Consider the following 25,807-nt stretch of genomic DNA (forward strand, 5'->3'; position numbering starts at 1 on the left):
TTATTTCTAAGTACTTTATTTGTTTTCCTTTTTATTGAATTTATTGGGGTGACACTGGTTAACAAAATTATACAGGTTTCAAGTGCACAGTTCTACAGCACATCATCTGTACACTCTTGTGTGTTCACCACCCCAAGTCAAGTCTCCATCCTAAGTATTTTATTTTTTTTGATGCTATTGTGAGTGGAATTTTTATTTTTTTATTTTTTTTGCGAGCAAGACAGAGTGAGAGAGAGGGACAGACAGGGACAGACAGACAGGAAGGGGAGAGAGATGAGAAGCATCAGTTCTTTGTTGCGGCATCTTAGTTGTTCAATGATTGCTTTCTCATATGGCTCCAGCAGAGCAAGTAAACCCCTTACTCAAGCCAGTGACCTTTGGGCTCAAGCCAGCAACCATGGGTCATGTCTATGATCCCATGCTCAAGCCAGCGACCCTGCGTTCAAGCTGGTGAGCCGGCACTCAAGCTGGATAAGCCCACACTCAAGCCAGCGACCTCGGGGCTTCGAACCTGGGTCCTCCACGTCCCAGGCTGACACTCCATCCACTGCACCACCACCTTGTCAGGCTTGAATTGTTTATTTCATTTCATTTTACTTGTTTGTTGTTAGTATATAGAAATAAAAATCTATTTTTGTATATTGATCTTATATTTTATAATCTTACTAAACTTGTTTATTTTAGTAGGTTTTGTGTAGATTTCTTAGGAATTTCTATGTACAAGATCATGTCTCTTACAAATAAATATAGTTTTACTTTTTCCTTTGCAATCTACATGCATTTAATTTCTTTTTCTTGCCTTATTATACTGGTTAGAATTTCTGGTACAGTGTTGACTAGAAATGAGGAGAATTGACAGCCTTACCTTATTCCCAGTCTTAGAGGGAAAACATCTAGTGTTTCATTATTAAGTGTGATGTTCGCTCTTTCTGTGATCTTATGACATGCCCCTATCAAATTTTGAGTATTTCCTTACCTCTGACCGCATATTCCAGGCTCATCGAATGTTCTTCCTGCCCCAGCTGGGGTTTTTTTTAGAAGTTTTATTTTTTATTTTTTTTTATTTTTTTAAGATTTTATTTATTCATTATAGAGAGGGGAGAGAGAGAGAGAGAGAGAAAGAAAGAAGGGGGGAGGAGCAGAAAGCATCAACTCCCATATGTGCCTTGACCAGGCAAGCCCAGGGTTTTGAACTGGCAACCTCAGGGTTTCCAGGTTGACACTTTATCCACTGTGCCACCACAGGTCAGACCCCCAGCTGTTTTTTAAGGAATTCTAGTTCCTTGATTCCTTTTATAGACAAATGGTATGTGGGAACCAGGGTGCGAACTCTAGGTGACTAACAATCACTTTTTAATTCTTCACTCAGTGTTTTCGGAATACCCAGCCATCTAGTTATAAAAACTGTAAAAGACCCAGAAGCTAAGGGTCTTCTCTTGGTATGTCCAAAAGCACTTTTCAGTTGCTTTTTAGTGCCAAGTCACACCTGCAGCTGAAAATTGACATAGTTATTGGTAATGTAGCAAGTATCACAAAAGTTCTCAGATGACAAGACAGTTAGGTCTTTTTTATAAAAATAATATTACTTGTATTAGCTGAAATTCTGTGTTGGAAGAATAATTGCCTACTCCATGTGTTTTCTGAGAAGGTCAGGTCATTTGGTGCCAGTGATCATGAGTGTGATAACTGCCAGCCCTTGAATGTTCAATGTGGAGCAAATATTGTGCTTTATGTGAATTTTCTAATTTGATCCCACCGCTGCCAGTGGGGGTTATGGTACTTCCTCTCTCATCTTTCCCCATACATTCCGGCTGTGTTGTTTCATCATTGAATGGATTCACTATTCATCAGAGCTCTGCTTAACGTGAGTCACCGAGGGATGATAGTTGCTGATGCAGCGTGGCTGTGAGTGTGGTAGTGCCCAGGAGCCTCTTGGAAAACTTCATACAATTCATGTGTGGTTGGTTGGTGTTTGTTTTTGAAAGATCAGACAGTACAGATGGCTGGGAAGTAAACTGGAAAACTAGCGCATTCCCCTTCACCGCCCAAACCTTTATCCCACGCCTCTCCCCAAGGTTAGTGTGTATATTCTTCCTGACCTTGGTTTTGATAAACATGTATCAAAATGTCCTGAAAGCATTTCAGAGGAACTTTTCTTACCAAGAACTCATGCCTTAGCTGCTCTAACTTTCGTTTCAGCTGGACATTTTCTTGTTTGGACTTTAACTGAGGAAGTTAGCCAGAAACAGGCCTGTTTCTTCTGAACTTGAGCTCTTGTGCCCCGTTTGCCTCTTAAGCATGCCTGTTCACCAGGGCTATGTCGGAGCAAGAAGTAACTCTTTAAAATATGTTAGATTATTCAAAATATTATTTTCCAGATGAGGCCAGTTTATTTGTTCCTGAAGTAAGTTTCTTGTAAGCTGCTGATTGAAGGGTCAACTGATAGTGGATCTTTTGGACTTAGAGAAAGTAAGTATATATGCCTTTGCTTATCTTTAAGTAATGGATATAAATGTGTGTAAATTGAATGAAAATATGGAACTTGTGCCTCCTTTTAAGTTACATAATCATTAATAATTATAAGTTTAGATTTGCTTATATTGGGTGTTTTTGAAATAGGACTTTCATTAGTGGTCTGTGTGAGACGTTCTACATACAGAAATGCCTTTTCTCCCTATTCTCTTTCCTTTCATATTTCCTACCCTATCTCCTGGGAGATGGGCAGCCGGTTTACCGGATTCTAAAGGCGTACACACGCAGCAAGTTTGTATCACCAAGGTCCACTAAGGTGCACTTAAACATGTGAGGGGAGCTGGGAGAAGGGTCTCAGCCATTGTGTCGGGAGCTCCATCTGCACGACAGGGGACGAGTTTTATGACTTGCGGAAGAACTGCCTTCTGAGTGCAGGCTGTCTGTGGGACCAGGGTGCCAAACATTATTTGCCCATCTGGACTTTGCTTTAATGGCAGAAACCACTATTTATAGTGTGTTAGATTTTTAAACTATTTTCTCACTTCTTCTGCTTTTTATATTTTGGGCCTTCTAAAGCTTTTTGAAGTCACTCTGCATTGGCAATGGGGTCATTTCCTGGCCCTTGAGTGGCAATGTTGTTGAGGGCAGCATACAACAAAAGGTGACCTGTGGCAGCAGTCAGGGGGCCTGGATGTTCTAGTTACATCTCTACTTCCCCAGCACGTGGAGTTTGGGTTTCATCAGGGATCTCTGTAAGGGGAAAGAAGAAAGCTGCTTTCAGCAACCATCATCCCCTTGTCTACACCAGACACTGCTTCTGAACCAGAACCAGTGGTGCCAGATTGGAGCATTTATACATGATACTGTTTACTTCATGTTCCTGAAGCTCCTCTTTGCCGAATATGACATGACAGATTTGTCTTCGCTTGGCAGTTCCTGACACAGACATCTTAGCCAGCGCTGGATATCTCTTGCTAGCTGTGGAGCTATTTTCCAAAGATTTACAGAGACATCACCTCACCTGCTTGGCCCGTTTCCAGATAATGCTTTTCTGGCAAGACAGGCAGCCTTTCCAGGTTGCCATCCTGCACATCATGGGGACTATGAGAGGAATCGGGAGTGGGGAAAGGCCATTGCAGACACATAGGAGATCTGGAATCCTGTTAGAAAAGAACCCACTTTACTCTGGCACCTGCCCAGCTGGCCCACATAGCGCTCTGCCTGGAAGCAGGCCACCCTCAGCTTCGCCTTTCTCTTCCTCATTTGCATCAAGAATCAAGTCAGCTAGATGCCAGGCCATTTGTGTCCATATTCCTGGTGCTGAGGATTCATAGGGTGCATTCAGGGAGGCAGACTTTGAGCAATGTGAGCAGAAGGAAGGGCTCTCTTCACCCAGCCCTGGGGGGTGGTGTGCAGAGGACACCCGGGGCTCCGAGGGAGAGTGGGCTTGGCTGTGGTGCTGATGTGAGTGCGGCTGTGCTCCTGGGTGCTCTCCCTGCACAGGGGCTCAGTGTCAACAGTGAACATTGTTTCTAAGCTGGCTCGTATCTTCCGCAAGCTTAGGGGTGATAGAGGGGATAATGACTAAGTGTGTATTTCATTCCTGTTTAAGAGGCAGTGTGGAGTCAGACAAACTCAAATAAAAAAAAAATTATTTTTAAATTTAATTTACAATACTGCTAATTAGTGGTTATTTAATTATAGAAGAGGTCATTAGCTTTTCTGAGTCTCAGATTCTTCATCAGTAAATTGAATATGAGGTTTTTGTGAGGATTAAATGAGATAATACAGGCAAAATGCCTAGCACGGTAGCTGGAATTTATTAGGTGCCCAAACTAGCATTCATCAGCGCTAGTGTGCTTCCCCCTCATTTATAGTAGTTTTTCAGTTTATTCACTCAGCAATATTGATCCCTTATTGTGTGTCAGACCCTGGACTGGGGACATTAGTTGGAGGATGTCCCCTAGTTAGATGAGCAGTCCATAGTTGAAGCTCAGTGAAACAGAAACAATGATGGTGGCGTGCACAGAGATGAGACGTTCTCTTTGAACCAGAGAATCCAGGAAGGCTACCTGGAGAAGGTGTTACTCGAACTGATCATTCTTAAGTCTGGTGAAAGAGAAGGAAAGGGCTCCAAGGAGCAGCACTTGTAAGGACAGGAAGGTCTGAGTTAACAGGATGCACACGAGGAACCGCAGGAGGGTGTTTTTCAGGGAGTTCCGGCCTGACTTTCATTTCCTTAGCCTTTTCCTCCCATCACTTTGGTATGTCTGTTGTGTTATATTGGTGGGGCAAGAGGTGAATTCCTGACAGAGGGCTGTGTGAGCCGGGACTGGGAGTCTGTTGAGTGTACACAACACACACTCGTGTCGTCTTGTAAAGCCACTGGCTGAATTTGACTGTCCTTTGCGTGCACTTCTCTACTATACGTGTCAGAATGTACCGGTAATTGTTCTCTGCAGAGTATTTCCAGAGTTTGGACTTAGTGGAAATCCTTTTTCTGTCACCTTAATTTGAGGTTACTGACATCAAAATCTAGTTGTGACATTGATGCTTTATTATTATTATTTTTTTTAGCCCAGATCATTTTGGGCATCAGCAGTGATGAGTTATGAACTTTGACTCTACTTGAGAAAGAATCCACAAAAGTCAGCTTTTGCAGGAAAAGAGGGTGGCTTCTGTGGACTTTTGGTTGCTAGTCAGTTTCCAGCAGTTCCTGTAGCTGTAAACTGGAATCCTGGAGCTTCCTTTGCCATTATTCTCTTACCAAAATATGGGTTCCTCTTCTTGTTGAAGTTTGTATTTTAAATGTAACTTGAACAAAAAACTTCTCCGCTATTTTCTTCCCTTTCGCCACTCTGAAAACACATGATGAGGAGGTCAGGATTCCATAGTTATCCCAGGTGAATGACTTCTTATAGAGGGGTCTTGATCTCCCCCCCCCCCCCCCCCGCCACACACAGATACCTTCATGAAAGCAGGCCCACCTTTCCTGCAGTTGTGAAAACTGGAGAATATTCTTTGCATTTGATTTAGAAGTAAGTGACCGTTCTGAATAGACTGTTTGGGAGCCAGAACTACAGGCTGGCTCGGAGATTCCACATTAGAAGAAGCACCGAATGAGGAAGCGTATGTGACAGGCTCTCCATCCCTCGGATCCGCCCAAATGGAAGCCTGGGATTGGTACTAAAGAAAGCTTCTGTCCTCTTCTTCTTGCCTCTATATTCTACTCTGAACACCCTGACCCGCTGTGGCTGCTGAAAATAAGCCATTTTAAGTAGAAATAATGTTAGTATCTATTTCCATTTTGTTTCTTCTATTTTCCACCAACATATGGGATGGAATTTAAGTCTATATAGTTGATAAGACTCTTGAAGACATGGATTACTGCCTTAGCTCCAGAATGAACATCAGAGGCCAGCAGGGGAATCCTCTGCTTATACCTGAACTTGTCACCCATGAAAAACAGACTACACCAGGACCTGCTCCGAGTTGGCCAAGGAGCAGTCAATGTAAAATATGTTTCTTTATTTTTTTTTCTTTTGTATTTTTCTGAAGTTGGAAACGGGGAGGCAGTCAGACAGACTCCCGCATGTGCCCGACTGGGATCCACCCGGCACGCCACCAGGAGGTGATGCTCCGCCCATCTGGGCCGTTGCTCTGTTGCAACCAGAGCCATTCTAGCGCCGGAGGCAGAGGCCACAGAGCCATCCTCAGCGCCTGGGCCAACTTTGCTCCAATGGAGCCTTGGCTGCGGGAGGGGAAGAGAGAGACAGAGAGGAAGGAGAGGGGGAGGGGTGGAGAAGCAGATGGGCGCTTCTCCTGTGTGCCCTGGCTGGGAATCGAATCCGGGACTCCTGTACGCCAGGCCAATGCTCTACCACTGAGCCAACTGGCCAGGGCTAAAATATGTTTCTTAAATGACCTTTGACCTTTCAGAATAGGTTGATGAGGAAGATACTGGCTGATTTCTCCACCACTGTAGACTAACCTTATTCCTATCCACACTGGTGTTAGGTGAGGGAAAGAAGCCACTCATGTAAAGTTGTGAATGGTGAGACAGAAATATATTTTTTTAAGATTTTATTTATTGATTCTTTTGGGGTGGGATGGGGGATGAGAAGTAGTTGCTTCACTCTAGCTGTTCATTGGCTGCTTGTCTTATGTGCCTTGAACCAGGCAACCCCAGGGTTTCGAACTGGTGAACTCAGTATTTCAGGTCATTGCTCTATCCACTGCATCACTCACAATGGCAAACCTGAAAGTCCCCGTTCTTGGAACGGGGGACCTGTGACCAGATGTGAACTCAAGAAGGCAGCCTGACCAAGCGGTGGTGCAGTGGATAGAGCGTCGGACTGGGATGCGGAGGACCCAGATTCGAGACCCCAAGGTCGCCAGCTTGAGTGCGGGCTCATCTGGCTTGAGCAAAAAAAAGCTCGCCAGCTTGGACCCAAGGTTGCTGGCTCGAGCAAGGGGTTACTCGGTCTGCTGAAGGCCCACGGTCAAGGCACATATGAGAAAGCAATCAATGAACAACTAAGGTGTTGCAACGAAAAACTGATGATTGATGCTTCTCATCTCTCCGTTCCTGTCTGTCTGTCCCTGTCTATCCCTCTCTCTGACTCTATCTCTGTCCCTGTTAAAAAAAAAAAAAAAAAAAAGAAGGCAGCGGAAAGACCACTGCAAACACCCGAGGAATCTTACGTTCTCTCAAATGACACCCAACACTGGTTACCCAAGAAATACTAAAGTGGGACTCTTGTTTACCCAGGGCCACTGTAGCATTGTCTTTGTCCTCCTGGGACTGTAACATACCCAGTTGTTTCTCTCCCCTGCAGGCTGACAGACTTCAAGCATGCAGCTGTTGCTGCTGGAGACGTGTGGCACCTCACCTGCGCCCGGCCCGGGGGCTGTGTGGCCGTGATGTGGTCCCCTCATGGCCTCCACAGGGACAGAGCACTGCAGAATTGGTCTCCAGCAGGGAAACAGCTTTAGGCAGAGTGGTCTCTCGGGCACAGTGCCTTCCCCTCCACCTAAGAACCCCTCTGAGGGCGAAGTCTGGGCCCAGGATCATCAGCAGGTGAAGCCAGTCTGGAAGCTGGAGAAGAGGCACGTGGAGACTCTGTCAGCAGGGTTGGGCCCACGCCTCCTGGGCGTCCCCCAGCTGCCAACATATTTCTTTTGCCCCCTCACTGCTCATAGCTCCGGGCCCACAGCTGCCCTTGCAGGCCACAGCAGCTCCTGTTACCCACCTTCTTTCCCGGGCGTGTTCAAAACTACCCTGCTGTACCGCCGCTCCAACTATAGGCACAGAACAGACCAGCATCTGGAATCTGTCTGCTTGCATTCAAGCCCATCAGAAAAAAGACCTTTTGGTCTTCCTCAGAAGCGCCTCCCTGTCACACTCACTGCCAGTAAGGCCAGTTCTCTCACAGTCTCTCCCATGGCCCAGCCCGTGGCATCCTCCTCCACAGACCCATACTGCTCGCTGGGGGCAGCTGGGGAGAGTCTGTCAGGGAAGAGGCTGGCCTCTGCCATCTCAGGGAAGATCCCGTCCCCACTCTCCTCTCCCTCCTCCTCCTCCTACAAGCCCGTGCTAAATAACAACTCCTTCATGCGGCCAAACAGTGCTCAAGTGCCTTTATCACAGGCCACAGAGGGCCTGAAGCCAGTATTCACACCCAAGATCCACTTTGTCCCCTGGCATCACTCAGGGGGCACTGGAGACTGTGCACTCCAGCCTGTTGAACACAAGGTACCCAAGAGCAATGGCATTGTCCTACATGGTGCCCTTGCCCATAGCAGCCTGTCCACCTGTAGCTCCTTAGACACTTCCACCACCAGTGTTGCCTCCCCCCAGTACAAGCAGAGTGACTTAGCCATGAAGATAAAGCCACCTCCCTGTGGCCTGGATGGCGACTCCGTTTCCCAGGCTCTGACAAAGGAGGTTCAGTTCACTGAGGCCGTGAGGAAGCTGACCGCAACAGGCTTTGAGAAGCCGAGGCCAGGCTACCAGTTTGAACAGTCTTGTTTCATGAACCGCAGCTTGCAGTGGGATCTCCTCAGCAGGAGTGGGCGGTGGAAGCCTGTGGCAGGCCAGCAGCTCCCTCAGGAGGGCGCTGCAGTGGGCGCTAGGACCCTCCCTGGAGCCTCGGACACACTGGGTTTGGACAGTACAGTTTTCTGTACCAAACGCATTAGCATTCACCTCCTTGCCTCACACACCAGTGGGCTCGGCCACAGCCCGGCCTGTGGGTCTGCTGTTGACTTGCCACCACTTGGAGAAGAAAAATCTCCAGTTCTGCCTTCTCCCCCTCAGCCCTTGGGCTTAGCCGATGTGGCCACCCGCCTCTCTTCCGTCCATCTGGGCCAGCTTGAGAAGGAGGGGCCTAAAGAAGCCAGCGAGTTGGACTCACCTGCTAAGGATATTGGGTAAGTTGGAGAAAGTTTTTGATTCATTCAGAGCAGTAGAATGTATATACCAAAACTTGCTGACACTGACTCTGTGTCTCTGAAGGTTGATTTTATTTTTTCAGCTGCCCTAGAATTACGGTTTTCACTTTAGGGCAGAGTCAGCAAACTATAGTTTACAGGCCGAATCCCACGCACTGCCTGCTTTTGTACAGTTTTATCGCAGTGCAGCCTTGCTCCTTCGTTTGCTGCTGTCTGTGGCTGTCTTCCTGTGGCAGTGGTGGGGTTGAGTAGTTGGGGCAGTCTGAATGGCCTACAAAACAGAAAATACTTGCCGTCTGGTCCCTTAGAGGAAGAGTGTGCTGACCCCTGCTTTAGTTTATAATTAGGGAGAAATAAAAACTCTGAACACCGTGAGTTGGGGCCTGTGACTTTTCTATTTAATTCCAAACCAAATCAGGTTCTCAGTCATTCTTGGTATGACAGTTGTTTTTGAGATAGGACGTATATGTGCTTGGTTTCTTCTCTTGGCTCCTTGTTACTAACTTGGTTCACCAAGGCCTTTCTTGTTCTGAGCTCCCAGAGAGTGGTCTAGGGACTTGGAAGTCAATAATCAGACATTCACTGATGCTATTTTCAATGCAGAATTTTAGACTTATATGCTCTGAAGGATTTCAGAGAAGATGGAAGACATAGTGCCTCTCTGCAAAATAGGGGATGTAGGGATGAGGAAATACGGCTAGACCTAAGTTCTGAGGGCACGGAAAATACATTATGAGATTCGGGCAAGCGACAGCGACTGGTGACTGGGGAGGAGATGAACATTGGGAGATGATGAAGGAATGGGAATCTAACTGTAACCTCTGTTATAGAATTGGCTGGGGGCATGATTCTCTCTTACAGATCAGCTACTGACCTCCAGCTAGATCAGGCTGAGGCTGAAGATCTAGAAGAAGAGCTGGTAGATGGTTTGGAAGACTGCTGCAGCCATGATGAGAATGAAGACGAGGAGGGTGAGTAGGAGGCCATCTCACCTCCAACTGGAAATTGATTTCCACCTGCTAGGGAAGGGGGCTAACCATTGTGAGCCAGGTCCTTGAGTCACTGTATCACCAACATTATTCATTCGCCTTGGGGGGGGTCGAAGGGTAGTTAGTGGGTAGTGACTTTTGAGGGACTTTGTTCTCTAGTCATCCTGTCCCACCCCTCTTGCCTTCTCCCTGCGGCTGTTGAGCTCAAGGAAGGCAGTGCAAGGCAACAGGGTAGTGATTGTGGCTCAGGAAGAAGGCTGAGCCAGGGTGTCCAAGGAAGGGCTGCCTAGGCTCGTGAGTTTGTGCAATAGCCTCTCCCATTCAGAACTTCTCTGCTTCCCCCTCCCCAGGAGACTCGGAGTGCTCCTCATTCAGTGCTGTGTCTTCCAGTGAGTCGGTGGCAGTGATCTCTCGGTGAGTGCTGGTTGTGTAGATCATTGGTAGATGCTCATTTTCTGTCTAAGATTATAAAGAGATTAATCACCTAAGTCATTAATGTCCCTGTTGACCTTCACTTTTTTTTTTGTATTTTTCTGAAGTTGGAAACAGGGAGGCAGTCAGACAGACTCCTACATCGCCCGACTGGGATCCACCCGGCACACCCACCAGGGGGCGATGCTCTGCCCATCTGGGGCATCACTCTGTTGCAACCAGAGCCATTCTAGCACTTGAGGCAGAGGCCACGGAGCCATCCTCAGCGCCAGGGCCAACTTTGCTCCAATGGAGCCTTGGCTGCGGGAGGGGAAGAGAGAGACAGAGAGGAAGGAGAGGAAGAGGGGTGGAGAAGTGGATGGGCGCTTTTCCTGTGTGCCCTGGCTGGGAATCGAACCTGGGACTCCTGCACACCAGGCCGATGCTCTACCACTGAGCCAACTGTCCAGGGCCAACCTTCACTCATTTTTACCACATTTTTACATTTGGGACTTTAGTATTTAAACAAGTAGTGATGGAAGGGACCAGAAATATATCTTGTCAATTCGATTTTTTTTTAAAAGAACCATATTTCTGAGACTATAATTTAGTCTTTAGGCTCCAGGAAATTGTTTAAGTGAAAAGCAAAAAATTTCAAGAATTGGTTTGAAAATTAATAATAGTTAACAAAGAGATAAATTATTAAATTATTAGGCCACCCACTTGAGGGTAATTGCCACCTTGCATTATAAGCATGTCGCACTGTCAGAAACAGTTCTGAGATATACTATTAATTAGAGATTTTTGAAATGCTCTTTTGCTGACCTGTGGTGGCACAGTGGATAGAGTGTCAACCTGGAACGCTGAGGTCGCTGGTTTGAATCCCTGGGCTTGCCTGGTCAAGGCACATACAGGAAGCAACTACTACGAGTTGATGCTTCCCACTTTTCACCTGTTTCTCTCTCTCTTTCTCAAAATCAATAAATAAAATCTTTAAAAAAATGCTCTTTTGCTGCCTGCTGAGGTTAATTTTATATTGGAAAATAAGATTAGCATTAGCCTTTGTAATAAGAAATTGAATTAAAAGTTTATAGCTTTAATCTAGATTATTTTATTGACTGCCTTTGGGGGAGTCTGAGTAACATCAATCTATCTCTAGCTAGGGAACCAAAAAGTTGATCTTTTACTGTAGGCCAGGGGTCCCCAAACTTTTTACACAGGGGGCCAGTTCACTGTCCCTCAGACCGTTGGAGGGCCACCACATACAGTGCTCCTCTCACCACCAATGAAAGAGGCGCCCCTTCCGGAAGTGCGGCTGGGGCCAGATAAATGGCCTCAGGGCGCCACATGTGGCCCACGGGCTGTGGTTTGGGGACACCTGCTGTAGGCCCTTCACTTGTGAAACAGGTAGCTGTAGGGTGTTGCGTAGCTGAGATATGGAGAGTTGGGGGAGAGAAGGAATGCAGGACTGCGAGGAGATTACTATAAATGAGGACATGTCATTGTGCTAGAGACTTTTGGAACTTGCTAAAGGATCATATACACTACCTTTTGGGTAGAAAGTCAACATTCTTCAGCATCATCTTGTTCTTCTCACCACTTCCAACCTTTTCAATAAGAGGCTTTGCTACCAATTGTATTGTTTTATTAAATATTGAAAAGACCCCCCCTAAAGTGCTAAAGATTAAAGTTTTTCTTTTTAAAAATAATCTACTGAAACAAAAATAATCTACTGAAATGTAAAAGAAACTAGATAGATGGAGAGATAGATGGATGGATGGATGGATAGATGGTTAATTGGTGAGTTTTGTTTTTCTATTTTAATTAAAAATTTCTGTTCTAATTTTAATAAAATTCAGTCCTGTGTGTGCAGGCTTGCCTAATAATATGTGGAGCACTAGACTCAGGCTGCTTTTCTTTGTGTCACGTGGGCCTCAGATGAAGCTAAGAGGAAGAGGAGCTTTTCATGCCTAGATTAGCACGGACAGAGCAAGCTGCCTCTCTGTGACTGTGATGGTGGCAGGAGCTGTACTAGTTCTAGACCCCAAACCAGCAGGGTGGAGAGCTTTTGGAAAGTGGAGAGACAGAATTGGGACTTCCTGTGAAGGTTAATAGAAATCCTGTCATAGTACCCTGAGTCTGGTGCATAAATTCTGTTACTTTAAGCCTAACCCCTTCTCCTTTAAGGAAAGCAAAGCTACTTCTCTGGTTGTATATATCGGATGTTCACTAAGCACCGGCGCTCTCCCTAGAGAAAGATATTTAACTTGTAAGTGACTTGGAGTTCCACCTTTTTCAACCTTAAGGGTGATTTGGGTCTTAACATTCACTAAAGGAGTTTGTTCATTTGTTTATATATTAACTTCTACAAAATACACAGACCTTCTTTGAGGCTTAAAATGTTATTTTCAAGCTTTTCTGAGGCTTTTCAAGCGTGTGGAGGTTGAGGAATTCCAACCATTTTAAGGATTACTAAAATCAGAAATTGGATTGCTAAAATCTTATTTTTCTCAATTATGAATGATTTATATATTTATTTTAGGAAATTTGGCAATGAAAGATCGGTGAAAACATTGCTCCTTTTTCTCTACTGAGTAATATTTTATTGCATTTTCAGTTCCATATTCATTTTGTAAGAATCGTGTAATTTTAGAGATGGAGGTCATCGTGTCCAGACTCTTTTTTCAGATGTAATAATTGAGGACCAGAGAAGTTAAGTAGCTCTTAAAAGGTCATGGTTTTCAGCATTGTTAGACAAGAGGCCAAGCCGCTTCAGGATAAGTCCAATTCTCTTGAGAGGCAGCTAATAAAGATTTTCTGTCTTCTATTTTTTTTAAATGCTTATTTTATTGATTATAGAGAGAGAAGAGAGAGAGAGAGAGAGAGACAGGAACATTGATCTGCTCCTGTATGTGCCTTAACTGGCAACCTCTGAGCTTCCAGACGATGCTCTAAAGAACTGAGCTATCTGGCCATGGCTGTCTTTTTATTATTAAACTTTTTTTTTTAACTTTTGATTTTGAGACAATTGTAGATTCACATGCAGTTTTAAGAAGTAATGCATAGAGATTCTCAGAACTCTTTACTCAGTTTCCCCCTATGGTAACATCTTGCAAAACTCTGGTATATTATAGTACAACCAAGATACTAACTTTAGTCGAGATACATTTCCATCACTGCAAGAATCCCTGCTGATTCCCTCCCCTTTTAACCCTTGCCAGCCACTGATTTGTTCTATCATTTTGTCATTTCAGTGATGTTTTACAAATGGAATGATAGCCATATGTAACCTTTTGGGATTGGAATTTTTAATCAGCAAAATTCTCTGCACGTTCACCCAGGTTGTTGCACATATCGATAGTTCATTTCTTTTTATTGCTGACTAGTAATTCACAGTATGGATGTACCAGTTTGTTTAATTATTAGCCTATTGAAGGATATTTGGATTGTTTCCAGTTTGGGGCTATTAGAAATAAACCACCATGTACATATTTTTGCATGAACATAACTCTTCATCTCTCTGAGATAAATGCCCAGGAGTGCCATTGTTGGGTTGTCTGGTAATTGCCTGTTTAGTTTTCTAAGAAACTGCTAAAACTTTTCCAGAGTGTATGTACTATCTTACATTCCTATCTTGTCTTTGCTTTTCTATAAATTTTATTTTCCAGTTGCATTTGACATACAATATTATCAGAGTTTTCAATTCTTTGTTTTTAAATTAACTCATTCTTCATGATTTTCAACAGTCTTAAATTCTAATACTTAGTAAATGAAAGGCCTTTGAACTAAAATATTTTGGAAATTAGGAATAGAGTTGAATTAATTGGAATTATTTAATTGGGAATTAGTATTTAACTTGGCCCACTAAAATTCATTAATAATCTCTAAGGCTTAAAAGACTAATGTTTTATATACAGTGCCTGTTTCTGTTGTGCTACAAAATAATAGGTAGATTGGCTTTTTATAAATTAAAAATTAATATTGTGTAGTAATATTTATAGATGATACAAGCTCAGTAGAGAGAATAATATTCTTCTCTCCATTTTCAGTGCCATTTAAAGAAATGATCTGGGTCTCTCAGCTTGTACCTGATAGATAGTTGAGATAGTCACTGTTCTGAGACTTCTTGAGATAGCCTTGGCCGAGCCAGTGTTGAAACAACCTCAGGGACCCCACGGCCCATTGCCCCAGATTCCCAGACCTGGATTACCATACTGTTACATGAAAACCTGGTTTCAAATTATTTCCCAAATGGAGACAAGCGTTAATCAACCAGGTTTATCTTCAGAGAAACCTAAATATAAAATGAATTAGAGCCTGACCTAACGGTGGCTCAGTTGATAAAGCATAGGCCTAGGACACAGAGGACCCAGGTTCAAAACCCTGAGGTTGCCAGCTTGAGTGCGGGCTCATCTGGCTTGAGTGCTGGGCTCACCAGCTTAAGCATGGGGTCACAGGCTTGAGCGTGGGATCATAGACATGACCCCATGGTCACTGGCTTGAGCCCAAGGTTGCTGGCTTGAAGCCCAAGGTCACTCGAGCAAGGGGTCACTTGTTCTGCTGTAGCCCCTGGTCAAGGCACATATGAGAGAGCAATCAGTGAACAACTAAGGTGCCACAATGAAGAATTTTTTTTTTTTTTTAAATACCAGGGACAGAGATAGAGTCAGAGAGAGGGATAGATATGGACAGGCAGATAAGAACCGAGAGAGATGAGAAGCTTCAGTCATCAGTTTTTTGTTTTGACACCTTAATTGTTCATTGATTGCTTTCTCATATGTGCCTTTACCACGGGCCTTCAGCAGACCGAGTAACCCCTTGCTTGAGCCAGCGACCTTGGGTCCAAGCTGGTGAGTTTTTGCTCAAACCAGATGAGCCCATGCTCAAGCTGGCGACCTCGGGGTCTGGAACCTGGGTCCTCCACATCCCAGTCCGACGCTCTATCCACTGCACCACTGCCTGGTCAGGCACCACAATGGAGAATTGATGCTTCTCATCTCTCTTCCCTTCCTGTCCTTCTGTCCCTTTCTCTGTCTCTCTTGCAAAAAAAAAAAAAAAAAAAAAAAAAAGAGAAGTATCACTATTTCTTTCTATTGCTTTTTCTCTTTTTCTTTTTAAAAATCTCTGTACCTCATCTTAGGTCTTTTCTGCTTTCCCCCCCTTTTAATTCTCCATATCATTCTTTTTCTCCGTTATTTATTTTTCTTTGTCTTAGTGTACCATATTCCTCTACCAATATCCACCCAAGCTTGTTACCTGCTTTCAGAACCACTGTTGTCAGGATTTTTCCAGCCTGTGGCTTGTCACAGGAGATTTTGGCGCTGTATCACAGAATGAAGTACAGTATTGGACACCTTATCTTTAAATGATATTTAATGGTATGGCTGTGTATAGGTTAACTCTAGCACCTTAGTGATTAATATTTGCTCAATAATTATTGACCACTTGTCTTTGTAGAAGTACAGGTTAAAAGACAGCACCTCCAAAAACGTGTAAAAATAACAATACTTCAGGGCTGTGGCTTTCCCTTTGTTTCACAGGTCTGTTTCTTTTCTTAGGGGATGCTTGGAGGTTCTGAAGAAACCTGTTTCCAATGAGAGAGTTGTTCGACCAGCCCTCATCTACAGTCTCTTTCCCAATGTGCCTCCTACCATTTATTTTGGCACTCAGGGTGAGAAAGGTAAACCTGGCCAAGTGGATAAGCCCAGAAGAGCCCCCAGGAGAAGAAAGCTAGTGAAGTTGGGAGGAGGTAGCAAAGGAATGGGTGGGTGGAGCTTTTCAGAATGGCTGTTAGGTGCAGTTTCCCACCTGGCCCACCAGTCTGGTAGGGAAACCTTTTTCTTGTTCCTCCTTGAGCTGATCCTTGTCAGCCCAATAATCCCATGCGTTTTTCTTGCCCTCTAACCTGTTTCTTTCCCCTTCCAACCCCCCTCCTTCCTGTGTTTCCATTCCCTGTGCAGTAGCCTTTCTTTCCCAAAGTGTTGCACTCCTTTAAAACTCTGACTGGGAACAATACTTAATGACTTGCCTACCCAGGGAAGGTTGAGCAATAGTGCCATCTTTTTTTATCTTCTAACCATGACTCTCCTGCTCTTCTCCACCCTCACCCCACTCTCCCCCAGTGGAGAAGCTTCCCTGGGAGCAGAGGAAGCTACTCCGGTGGAAGATGAGCACAGTGACCCCCAACATTGTCAAGCAGACCATTGGACGGTCCCACTTCAAAGTTAGCAAGAGTGAGTCACTTGCCTTACTTTGAGCCTGTCCTTAGCCCCAGCAGATCGGCTTTGAGCAGGAAAAGAGCCCTAGGTACCTCCTGCTGTGTGGGGATACCTCCTGCTGTGTGGGGATCTTGTCTCGAACTTGCCAGCCTCTGTAGGAGGACAAAGCCCTGAACTCCCTGCAGGCTGGAACGTATTCCTCAGGATGGAAAGACAAAGGGCCATTGTTTTATCCTGACTACAGGGCCTCATGTAGGACAGCGCCATGGTAACTCTTAGAAAATAGGGTCTGGGAGCTCTGCCCAGGCCCAGTGCTATTTCTGGGGCCACTGGGCTTCCCCTCTGTGTCCCAGGGGCTGACGCCCTGATGTGCCTTCTATAGGAAATGATGACTGGCTGGGCTGCTGGGGTCACCACATGAAGTCTCCTAGTTTCCGATCTATTCAGGAGCACCAGAAGGTAAGGGCACTTTCTGAAGTGCTCTTCGGGGGTTTGGACTAGGCAGGAGGAGACTGGTACTGGGGGGCGAGGGCGGTGACAGAGAAGTCAGGAAGATTGTGGAGAAGTGGAGAGGGTACAGGAGAGGGTGCAGTGTGAGACCCTAGCTGGTCATGTACATTTCGCAGTTTAGCTGCAGGGCTTTGGGCAGTCACCGCCTCTCAAAGACACTTTCTTCTCTAGTGTGCCTTGAGATGTAGTGTTTTCAGTTTAGTATATTCCCCTGTAACCACTGTGGTTTGCCTCCCTTTCTCCAAGCTGAATATGGGTAGAGTGCTCTGGTCTCACAATGGAACAAATGAGTCCCTTACCCTCAGCTTTACTGAAGGCCAGGTGCTTTTCTATAGGCTGTTGTGGAAAAAAACAATAGTTTTTTCTTTGCACTAAGGTGAATATCTTGTCTCCCTTAATCACTGTCATATGTTGTGAACTATCAATTCTTAGAAGGCTTAAAATTTTGTTGTTTTGTCTTTTAATCATCTTTATAATTTTTTTCCCATTGATTTGGTTGGGGAGAGAGGGGAAGAGAGGGAGAGAGAGAAGCATCAACCTGTTGTTCCACTTAGTGGTGTACTCGTTGGTGGCTTCTCATACGTACCCTGACCGGGATGGAACCTGCCACCTCTGCACTGGGACAGTGCTCTTTCCACGGAGCCACCCGGCCAGGGCCTTACTCACCCTGTGGTGAGTGCTCAGCAGCTGAACACTTGGGGACAGGAGACAGGGATAAGATGGACAGGACCTCAGAAAGTTGCTGCGGAAGGTGGAACAGGATCGATGGTCTTACCTGGGCCTCTCCCTGCTCTCACTCTGTCCCTGCTCCAGCTCAATCACTTCCCAGGTTCATTCCAAATCGGGCGAAAGGACCGGCTGTGGCGGAACCTGTCCCGCATGCAGAGCCGCTTTGGCAAGAAGGAGTTCAGCTTCTTCCCCCAGTCCTTCATCCTGCCCCAGGATGCCAAGCTCCTGCGCAAAGCCTGGGAGAGCAGCAGCCGCCAAAAGTGGATTGTTAAACCGGTGAGTGGGTCACAGGGGGTAGTAGGCCATGGTCTGAAAATGGGAATGCTGGAGTATTGGCCTTGAACAATCTCATCTCCCTCTGCCCTTGACTTCTAGCCAGCATCAGCTCGAGGCATTGGCATCCAGGTCATTCACAAGTGGAGCCAGCTCCCCAAGCGAAGGCCCCTTCTGGTACAGAGGTGAGTCTGCCTCCAGCTCAGTTCCGCTCGCTTCCTGTTTTCTCAATTCCTCAGCCTGGGGATTCCCTTATTTCTGTGTTCTAATGCCCTTTGTCCTCCCAGCCAAAGACCATCCTCGCCAACTGTGTTAAGTTGGGAACTGTTGGCTGGCTTTTGCCATGGCTCTACTCACTGGGTCCCATGCCCTGTGTCACGTGTCTGACACTGGCCTTTCCCTACGTAGGTATCTACACAAACCCTACCTCATCAGTGGCAGCAAGTTTGATCTGCGAATCTATGTTTATGTCACGTCTTATGATCCTCTGCGGATTTATCTCTTTTCGGATGGACTCGTCCGCTTTGCCAGTTGCAAGTACGTGGTAGTGGTGAGGTGTCCCTCTGACAGCTTTGGGGTTTGCCTTCCTAAGAGGAAGGGAAACCCAACAGAAAAATAACATGTTTTGGTAGTTCTTATTAATGAAGGAGGAGGTGGAGTATGTTGGGGATAACCTAGTCTTCCTCTCCGCCAGTGTGTTTCCTGTGACACAGAACACTTTGCTCCTGGTACTCCTGGTTGCCACATATCTGGGGGTTTTCTCCTACACCAGGCACATCTCTGCACTACCAGCTGGGTGTCCCACAGTGTAACTCATTCTGACACTCGTCTCCCTGGAGAGCGCATCCGGTCCCACAGGTTACAGGCTCAGCCTCACAAGGCTCCCCACTGCCCACTTCAGGTGCTGATCACAAGTCCAGATTGCCACATGTGCTTCTGACCCTCAGCTGTAAACCAGAGGTTCCCATGACCCCTCCTAGGGTTCTGATAATTTGGTAGAGTGGCTCACAAAACTCAGGAAGCAGTTTACTTATGTTTACTGGTTTATTATAAAATATATGATAAAGGACACAGATGAACGTCCAGACGGAAGAGATGTATAGAGCCAGGTCCGTGGAAAGGGGTGAGGAGCTGTCGTTGGTCCTCGGGGTGCACCATCCTCCCAGCACCTCCACGCGTTCACCTACCCGGGAGTTCTCCGATCTCCATACTTTTGGGATTTTATGGAGGATATATCATGTAGGCTTGATGGATCATTACCTCCTCAAGAGAATGGGGCCCTGCTGAAAAGGTCAAGATTTAATCATCACTTGGTCTTTCTGGTGACCAGCCCTTATCTTGGAATCCACCCAAAAATCTTCTCATTAGAATAAAACTCATTCTTACTGCTTAGGACAGTGGTCGACAAATTCATTAGTCAACAGAGCCAAATAGCAACAGTACAACAATTGAAATTTCTTTTGAGAGCCAAATTTTTTAAACTCAAACTATTTAGGTAGGTACATTCCTTATCGAGGTAGCGCCCACACATGGTGTTTTGTGAAGAGCTGCACTCAAGGGGCCAAAGAGCCGCAGTTTGCCCACCAGGGGCCTAGGACATTACCACAGTTTCAGAAGGAACCTGGGCCAAGGGCCAAATATTAAAACAAAAGATGCTCTTAGTGGTTTTCTTTGTGGGTTTTTTTTTTTTGCATTTTTCCAAAGCTGGAAACGGGGAGGCAGTTGGACAGACTCCCGCATGCGCCCGACCAGGATCCACCCGGCATGCCCACCAGGGGGCGATGTTCTGCCCCTCTGGGGCGTCGCTCTGTTGCATCCAGAGCCATTCTAGTGCCTGAGGCGGAGGCCACGGAGCCATCCCCAGTGCCCGGGCCATCTTTGCCCCAATGGAGCCTTGGCTGCGGGAGGGGAAGAGAGAGACAGAGAGGAAGGAGAGGGGGAGGGGTGGAGAAGCAGATGGGTGCTTCTCCTGTGTGCCCTGGCCGGGAATCGAACCCGGGACTCCTGCACGCCAGGCCGATGCTCTACCACTGAGCAAACCGGCCAGGGTACTCTTAGTGGTTTTATCACCTAGGATTTTATAAGAGTTTTAGGAACTCTGTATCTGCAGTTGGGAACAAAACCCGATTTCTATTATAAATCACAGAATCACATGAGGAATGGGAAATAAGGAGGTTCTGTTCTCCACTGACTCTGGGGAGGGTGTTCCTGCAGGACTGAGGTGGGATGAAGGAGAGAGTTCAGTTATGGTGTCTGGAAACCTTCCCAGCAGACTTAGCTCTGAGGCTCTTGGGCGTCTGAGAAGGTCTGTCCTTTTGTCCTTGACCTCCTCAGGGTCGGGGGACTGTTTGAACCATCGTCTGCTCTCACCTCTTATCTCACCTCTGCCTTTCTCTTCACTTCCAGGTATTCCCCTTCCATGAAGAGCCTTGGCAACAAGTTCATGCACCTGACCAACTATAGTGTCAATAAAAAGAATGCTGAGTACCAGGCCAATGCAGATGAAACGGCCTGCCAGGGCCACAAATGGTACCTAGGCAGTGTCCCCCCCAGTTGGAGACCCAGAGGAGCACAGGGTTCTGGGGTTTGGGGAGGTTCAGGGAGATGGTGAATGGAAGATTAATACGAGACCCAAAGATTATATACACTTGGCAATTCAGAATTGATCTATTTGCATCCAAGCTCATCTCTGTCTTAATTCAAAACATCAAAAGAAGAGATATGAAGAAATTACCTTTGTGCTTCTTATTCCTTTTTCTTTCTCTTCATCACTCAATTCATAGACTACAACCCCCAATACTCCCATCCCTCCCCCACATTGCAGGGCACTGAAAGCTTTATGGAACTATCTGAGCCAGAAGGGAGTCAATAGTGATGCCATATGGGAGAAGATAAAGGATGTTGTTGTCAAAACCATCATCTCGTGAGTCACACTGCCACCCTGGTTGTGGGGCCTGCCCCTGAACCCCCTCTTTTGTCATGGGGTCCACACTGCTGTGCTCCAGGCTGAGCATGCTGTGTTTCAGTTTCTGAGAGCAGGGAGTAGGAAGGAGTGGGTAGAGGGAAATTGTGCTGTTCTCCTGAAATTCATCCCCGGAATCTGGCCGCAGATCAGAGGCGTCTCTTGAGAGCTGCTTTTTCTGGGTTGCTTCTGCTCTCCCATCTCTGGGCTACCCCACTGGCAGGCAGCCCTGGGTAAGGCCTTCCTCTGCCCTTTGACCAGGTCAGAGCCCTATGTGACCAGCCTGCTGAAGATGTACGTGCGGCGGCCCTACAGCTGCCACGAGCTCTTTGGCTTCGACATCATGCTGGATGAGAACCTTAAGCCCTGGGTCCTGGAAGTCAACATTTCCCCGAGGTAGGTGGTGGGCTCGGGGCCCTCACAGTAAACTCTATCCTCATGATCCTAGTTTCACTTCAGTCTTGCTGACTTTGGGAAGACCTTCCTTTCATTAGCGTTTGTGTTTTCAGCATCTGTTTATTTGCTCATTTACTCATTGTTTGCCATTATCTCAGTGTTCTTTGAGGATAGAGAGAAGTTGTTAAAAATTGTTCTTTTGATCTTGCGCCCACCACTTGCTTTCCCCTGGCAAATAAAGGTTATGGGTAAGAACCACCCTGAGTATGATTATTGACTGTGGGGTAAGAAGACCCCCGTGATGGTGCTGATGGGTTGAAAGTCAGAGCCTTTGTCCTAGGGAAGCTGGGGAGTGACTGGGACACACTGGCTGGGACGTGCTCAGAAACACATGCGTTTGTTTTTACCACTCTGCGTCCTTTCCTCAAAGCCTCCACTCCAACTCTCCACTGGACATCAGCATCAAAGGCCAGATGATCCGTGACCTTCTGAACCTGGCAGGCTTTGTGCTGCCCAACACAGAGGATGTTTCTAGCTCCAGCAGTGCCACCAGCTCCAGCAGCACCGCCAGTGCCACCGCCAGGTCAGCCTCCTTGATTCTCTGTGGCTCGGCTGGCGGCTCAAACAGCCCCATTGGGAACCTGAGAAGGAGGGATGTCAGGCACATTGCCTGCTTGGGCTCCTCCGCGGCGTGGTCTGCCCCTGCAGTCTGCCCACACACCTCCGCCACGTCGGTGCCCCCCTGCAGTCTGCCCACACCCCTCTGCCACGTCTGTGCCCCCCTGCAGCTGCCCACACCCCTCTGCCACGTCTGTGCCCCCCTGCAGTCTGCCCACACACCTCCGCCACGTCTGTGCCCCTTACAGCACATTTGGTTATACTGGTTCCCTGCTCACAAATCTCCATAGGGCCTGGGGACTCAGCTTCAACCCCTTGAGTGGATATTCAGGGCACCCTCCCTTTACTCCTCTTTGGTTTCTGTGCTCTGACAAGCTGATCGCTCGAAGAACCTCAGGGGTGGAAGGATCCCAACAGACCAGTTAACTAAGCCCCCTCCGAAACAACTGTTAACCTCTCACTGTCTCCCCATTCTGTCTCCTCCTTTGCTCATTGGCTTTCTTCCTCTTGAAACTCCCCCAGCCAGCCCCCCCTGTTTTGACGTCCCCCATCCATCCCTCTAAGCCTGACTGAAGACAGCACCTTCCCGAAGCCCCGGTGCGGGCTCTCTCCTCCACACCCCACACCACTGGGAACCACTCCTGATGGAAGGGAGCCAGGGTCTAGCCAGTATCTGCTATGTGTAAGGAAAAACCTGTAACTTAGCCCCACAGTAGCCCCGCGAAGCTGGTCCTGGTGTGCTCAGCTTACAGAAGAGGAAGCTGAAAATCACTGGGATTAAACAACCCATCTAAGGTTATTCGTGTACAAGTGGGTACAGCTGGAATTCATTTTCCAAGTGGCCAGTAACAAAACTTGCTTCCCCCACCATACCTGAGAGACTTGTGTGTGACTGTGTGCTCTAGTTATTTGTCATTTGACATCTGCCATCCAGTGAGCTCCGTGGAGACCTTCTTTGTGTCTGTCAGTAAGAATTATAGTAATGTGGATGATGAAACTGAGGGCCAGGGAGTTCAAGGATTTGTCCAGGATCCCGTAGCCAGTAGGGTTGATCTGGGTATTCAGTAAGTGTTCACTAAATGAAACTAAACTGAAATGTACAGCAGTTATTCCAGGATCTTTTTTTTTTTTAATAACTGTTGAAACAGAACCCAGAGCGGGCACTTTGTCCTCTGAGTCTTTCCATGATACTGGCTCCTTGACTGTCAGCTGCTTGAATGGAGTGCGTGGCAGTCTGACCTACTGAAGTAACATTTTCACACTTTTGTCTTCTCTTGAGAAGGGTGTCTTCCTGTGCTGGACCAGCTTTCCACATGTCCTCAGCATGTGAAGCTGCTGACCTTACCCTTTCTCCCTTTCTGCCCCCTGCCTTAGCCTGCCCAGCTCCCCTAAGGAAAAATGCCGAATGGCCCCGGAGCAATTCACTGCACAGAAGTTGAAGAAAGCCTATTACCTGACCCAGAAAATTCCTGATCAGGTAGGAGATTACCTCCCCCAGTGACTGCAGAAAGCTTCCCTGCTTAACTATTTGAACCTTGAAGCACCCAGTTTCTCTTCTGTCTAGGGCAGGGTTTCCTAACCCAGGTCCACAGTCCCCTGGGCATGCAGAGGTCTGTTGGCATGTACATCATTCCAGTAGAGTTGATGGCTTTTATTACGCGTTCAGGGACCATTGCTCTTGGCATACTCTACTAGCCCAGCCTTGTCCTCAGAGCTGTAGACCCTTTGGGTTTCTTTCCCTGAGGTGCCATGAGCCCCTGGAAGGTTTGGCTTTCTGAGAGCCGGCGAGGGAGCCAGCTGGCAGCGTGGCAGACACAAGGCTATTGCCAGGTCCAAATTGCTGGGTTGTGACATTGACCTCATCCAATGAATCACTTAACGTCTGTGCCCCAGTGGTTCCCCTTACCCTGACCAAGAGGATCTTCATACCCCAGCTAAGCTCAGTGGACTTGGGGTCCAAGGAGGTCCAGAGCTGGCTCACCAGGCTGCCTTGGGAGTCCCCTGAGAATCCTGGGGCCCTAGGACCCCACAGTTGGGCTCTCTGTCCCTTGCTTCTTGACTCTCTGCCTCTGGCTTATATTTTCTGTTAAACCCTCTTCCTCCCTTTTCCTTGGGCCATAGGACTTCTATGCATCTGTGCTGGATGTCCTGACACCAGATGATGTTCGAGTACTGGTCGAGATGGAAGATGAGTTTTCTCGCCGGGGTCAATTTGAGCGAATTTTTCCTTCTCGAATCTCTTCTCGCTATCTCCGCTTTTTTGAGCAGCCACGATATTTCAACATTCTCACCACCCAGTGGGAACAGAAGTACCATGGCAACAAGGTCAAAGGTGATGTGTTCTCCATGCCCACAGGAGGCCATGTTTAGTGAGAGATTAAATCCTTATAGACCAAGAAATGGGCCTCCCTCGCAAGAAGAATTGGCCCATTGATTCGACCCTCTTAAGTCCCACCCCTGCTAATCTTATCCTAGGAGTAGATCTGCTTCGGAGCTGGTGCTACAAGGGGTTCCACACAGGAGCCACGTCTGATTCTGCTCCACTGGTGAGTGATGCCCTTAGGAGGGAGGGGTCAGCTCCATCTCAGACTCCTCCCTCCTCTGCCTAAAGAGTGCACCATGGGTTGGCTGTAGGTCTAGACCAAGGGTAGTCAACCTTTTTATACCTACCGCTCACTTTTGTATCTCTGTTGGTAGTAAAATTTTCTAACCACCCACCAGTTCCACAGTAATGGTGATTTATAAAGTAGGGAAGTAACTTTATAAAATTTATAAAGCAGAGTTACAGCAAGTTAAAGCATACAATAATAATTACTTACCAAGTACTTTATGTTGGATTTTCGCTAAGTTTGGCAGAATAAATCTTTATAAAGTAACTTACTGTAGTTAAATCTATCTTTTTATTTATACTTTGGTTGCTCCGCTACCGCCCACCATGAAAGCTGGAATGCCCACTAGTGGGCGGTAGGGACCAGGTTGACCAGCACTGCTCTAGACCCTCTCACTTCTCCCCTGGGCCCTGCCTTTGTGTCTCATGGCCCTCCCTTTTCAAAGGAATAATTGCCTCTAGGATTCCCTGGGTGCCTTTCTTTCAAGGATCAAAAGTGCATTGTAGCCTCAACTTTTTGTCTAGAGAGAGAGAAAACCAAGACTTTTTCCTGTACGGGCTATACCTGAAGGGAAGGGAAGGGGGACCCCGTGATCATCACTCAGGCAGAGCTGGGGCAAAGTGCCAGGACCCTCCCTGATCATTTTCTGTACTCTTAGTGGTCTCTCCCGACATCACTTCTGACTGTCCCAAAGGGTGACGTGATGCTCAGTGCTTTCTCCACATTGGAGCCTGGCAGGCTGGGGTGAGTGCCACCTGGGCAAGGGGAGGTGCTGGGTGTGAGTCTAGAGATCTTTAAAAAAGGGTTTTAGTTTATTGTTCTTATAGAGAGAGGAGGGGGGGTGGGGCTCGAGAAGCATCAACTCGTAGTTGCTTCACTTTAGTTTTTCATTGATTGCTTATCGAATGTGCCTTGACCAGGCAAGCCCAGGGTTTCGAACCAACGACCTCAGTGTTCCAGGTCGACTCTGGATCCACAGTGCCACCACAGGCCAGGCTAGAGACCTTTTTTTAAAAAAAAAACTTTTTTTCAGCCCTGGCCAGCTATCTCAGTGGTACAGCGTCGGCCTGGCGTGTGGAAGTCCCGGGTTTCATTCCCGGCCAGGGCACACAGGAGAAGCGCCCATCTGCTTCTCCACCCCTCCCCCTCTCCTTCCTCTCTGTCTCT

The 25,807-nt window shown here is 46.9% G+C and overlaps 1 protein-coding gene across 2 annotated transcripts in view; it reads left to right on the forward strand.

Moving 5' to 3' along the window:
• The window catches only part of TTLL4 (tubulin tyrosine ligase like 4), a 42,596-nt gene that overhangs the window by 14,934 nt on the left and 1,855 nt on the right, over positions 1 to 25,807 (forward strand). The window contains exons 1-18 of one of the 2 annotated variants that reach the window (XM_066345067.1): positions 2,384 to 2,469; positions 7,311 to 8,904; positions 9,787 to 9,896; positions 10,265 to 10,328; positions 15,884 to 16,005; positions 16,448 to 16,558; positions 16,926 to 17,002; positions 17,867 to 18,058; positions 18,158 to 18,240; positions 18,464 to 18,592; positions 20,462 to 20,584; positions 20,880 to 20,978; positions 21,279 to 21,413; positions 21,844 to 21,996; positions 23,406 to 23,508; positions 24,153 to 24,363; positions 24,507 to 24,577; positions 25,299 to 25,384. In XM_066345067.1, coding sequence (XP_066201164.1) covers positions 7,409 to 8,904; positions 9,787 to 9,896; positions 10,265 to 10,328; positions 15,884 to 16,005; positions 16,448 to 16,558; positions 16,926 to 17,002; positions 17,867 to 18,058; positions 18,158 to 18,240; positions 18,464 to 18,592; positions 20,462 to 20,584; positions 20,880 to 20,978; positions 21,279 to 21,413; positions 21,844 to 21,996; positions 23,406 to 23,508; positions 24,153 to 24,363; positions 24,507 to 24,577; positions 25,299 to 25,384 — 3,365 coding nt within the window. In that variant the 5' untranslated portion in view covers positions 2,384 to 2,469; positions 7,311 to 7,408. Of the gene's footprint in view, positions 1 to 2,383; positions 2,470 to 7,310; positions 8,905 to 9,786; positions 9,897 to 10,264; positions 10,329 to 15,883; positions 16,006 to 16,447; positions 16,559 to 16,925; positions 17,003 to 17,866; positions 18,059 to 18,157; positions 18,241 to 18,463; positions 18,593 to 20,461; positions 20,585 to 20,879; positions 20,979 to 21,278; positions 21,414 to 21,843; positions 21,997 to 23,405; positions 23,509 to 24,152; positions 24,364 to 24,506; positions 24,578 to 25,298; positions 25,385 to 25,807 lie in introns of those variants that run through there. The other variant, XM_066345066.1, reaches the window with a different exon arrangement.

This window comes from Saccopteryx leptura, chromosome 7 (genome assembly GCF_036850995.1).
Source record: "Saccopteryx leptura isolate mSacLep1 chromosome 7, mSacLep1_pri_phased_curated, whole genome shotgun sequence".
Lineage (NCBI taxonomy): Eukaryota > Metazoa > Chordata > Mammalia > Chiroptera > Emballonuridae > Saccopteryx > Saccopteryx leptura.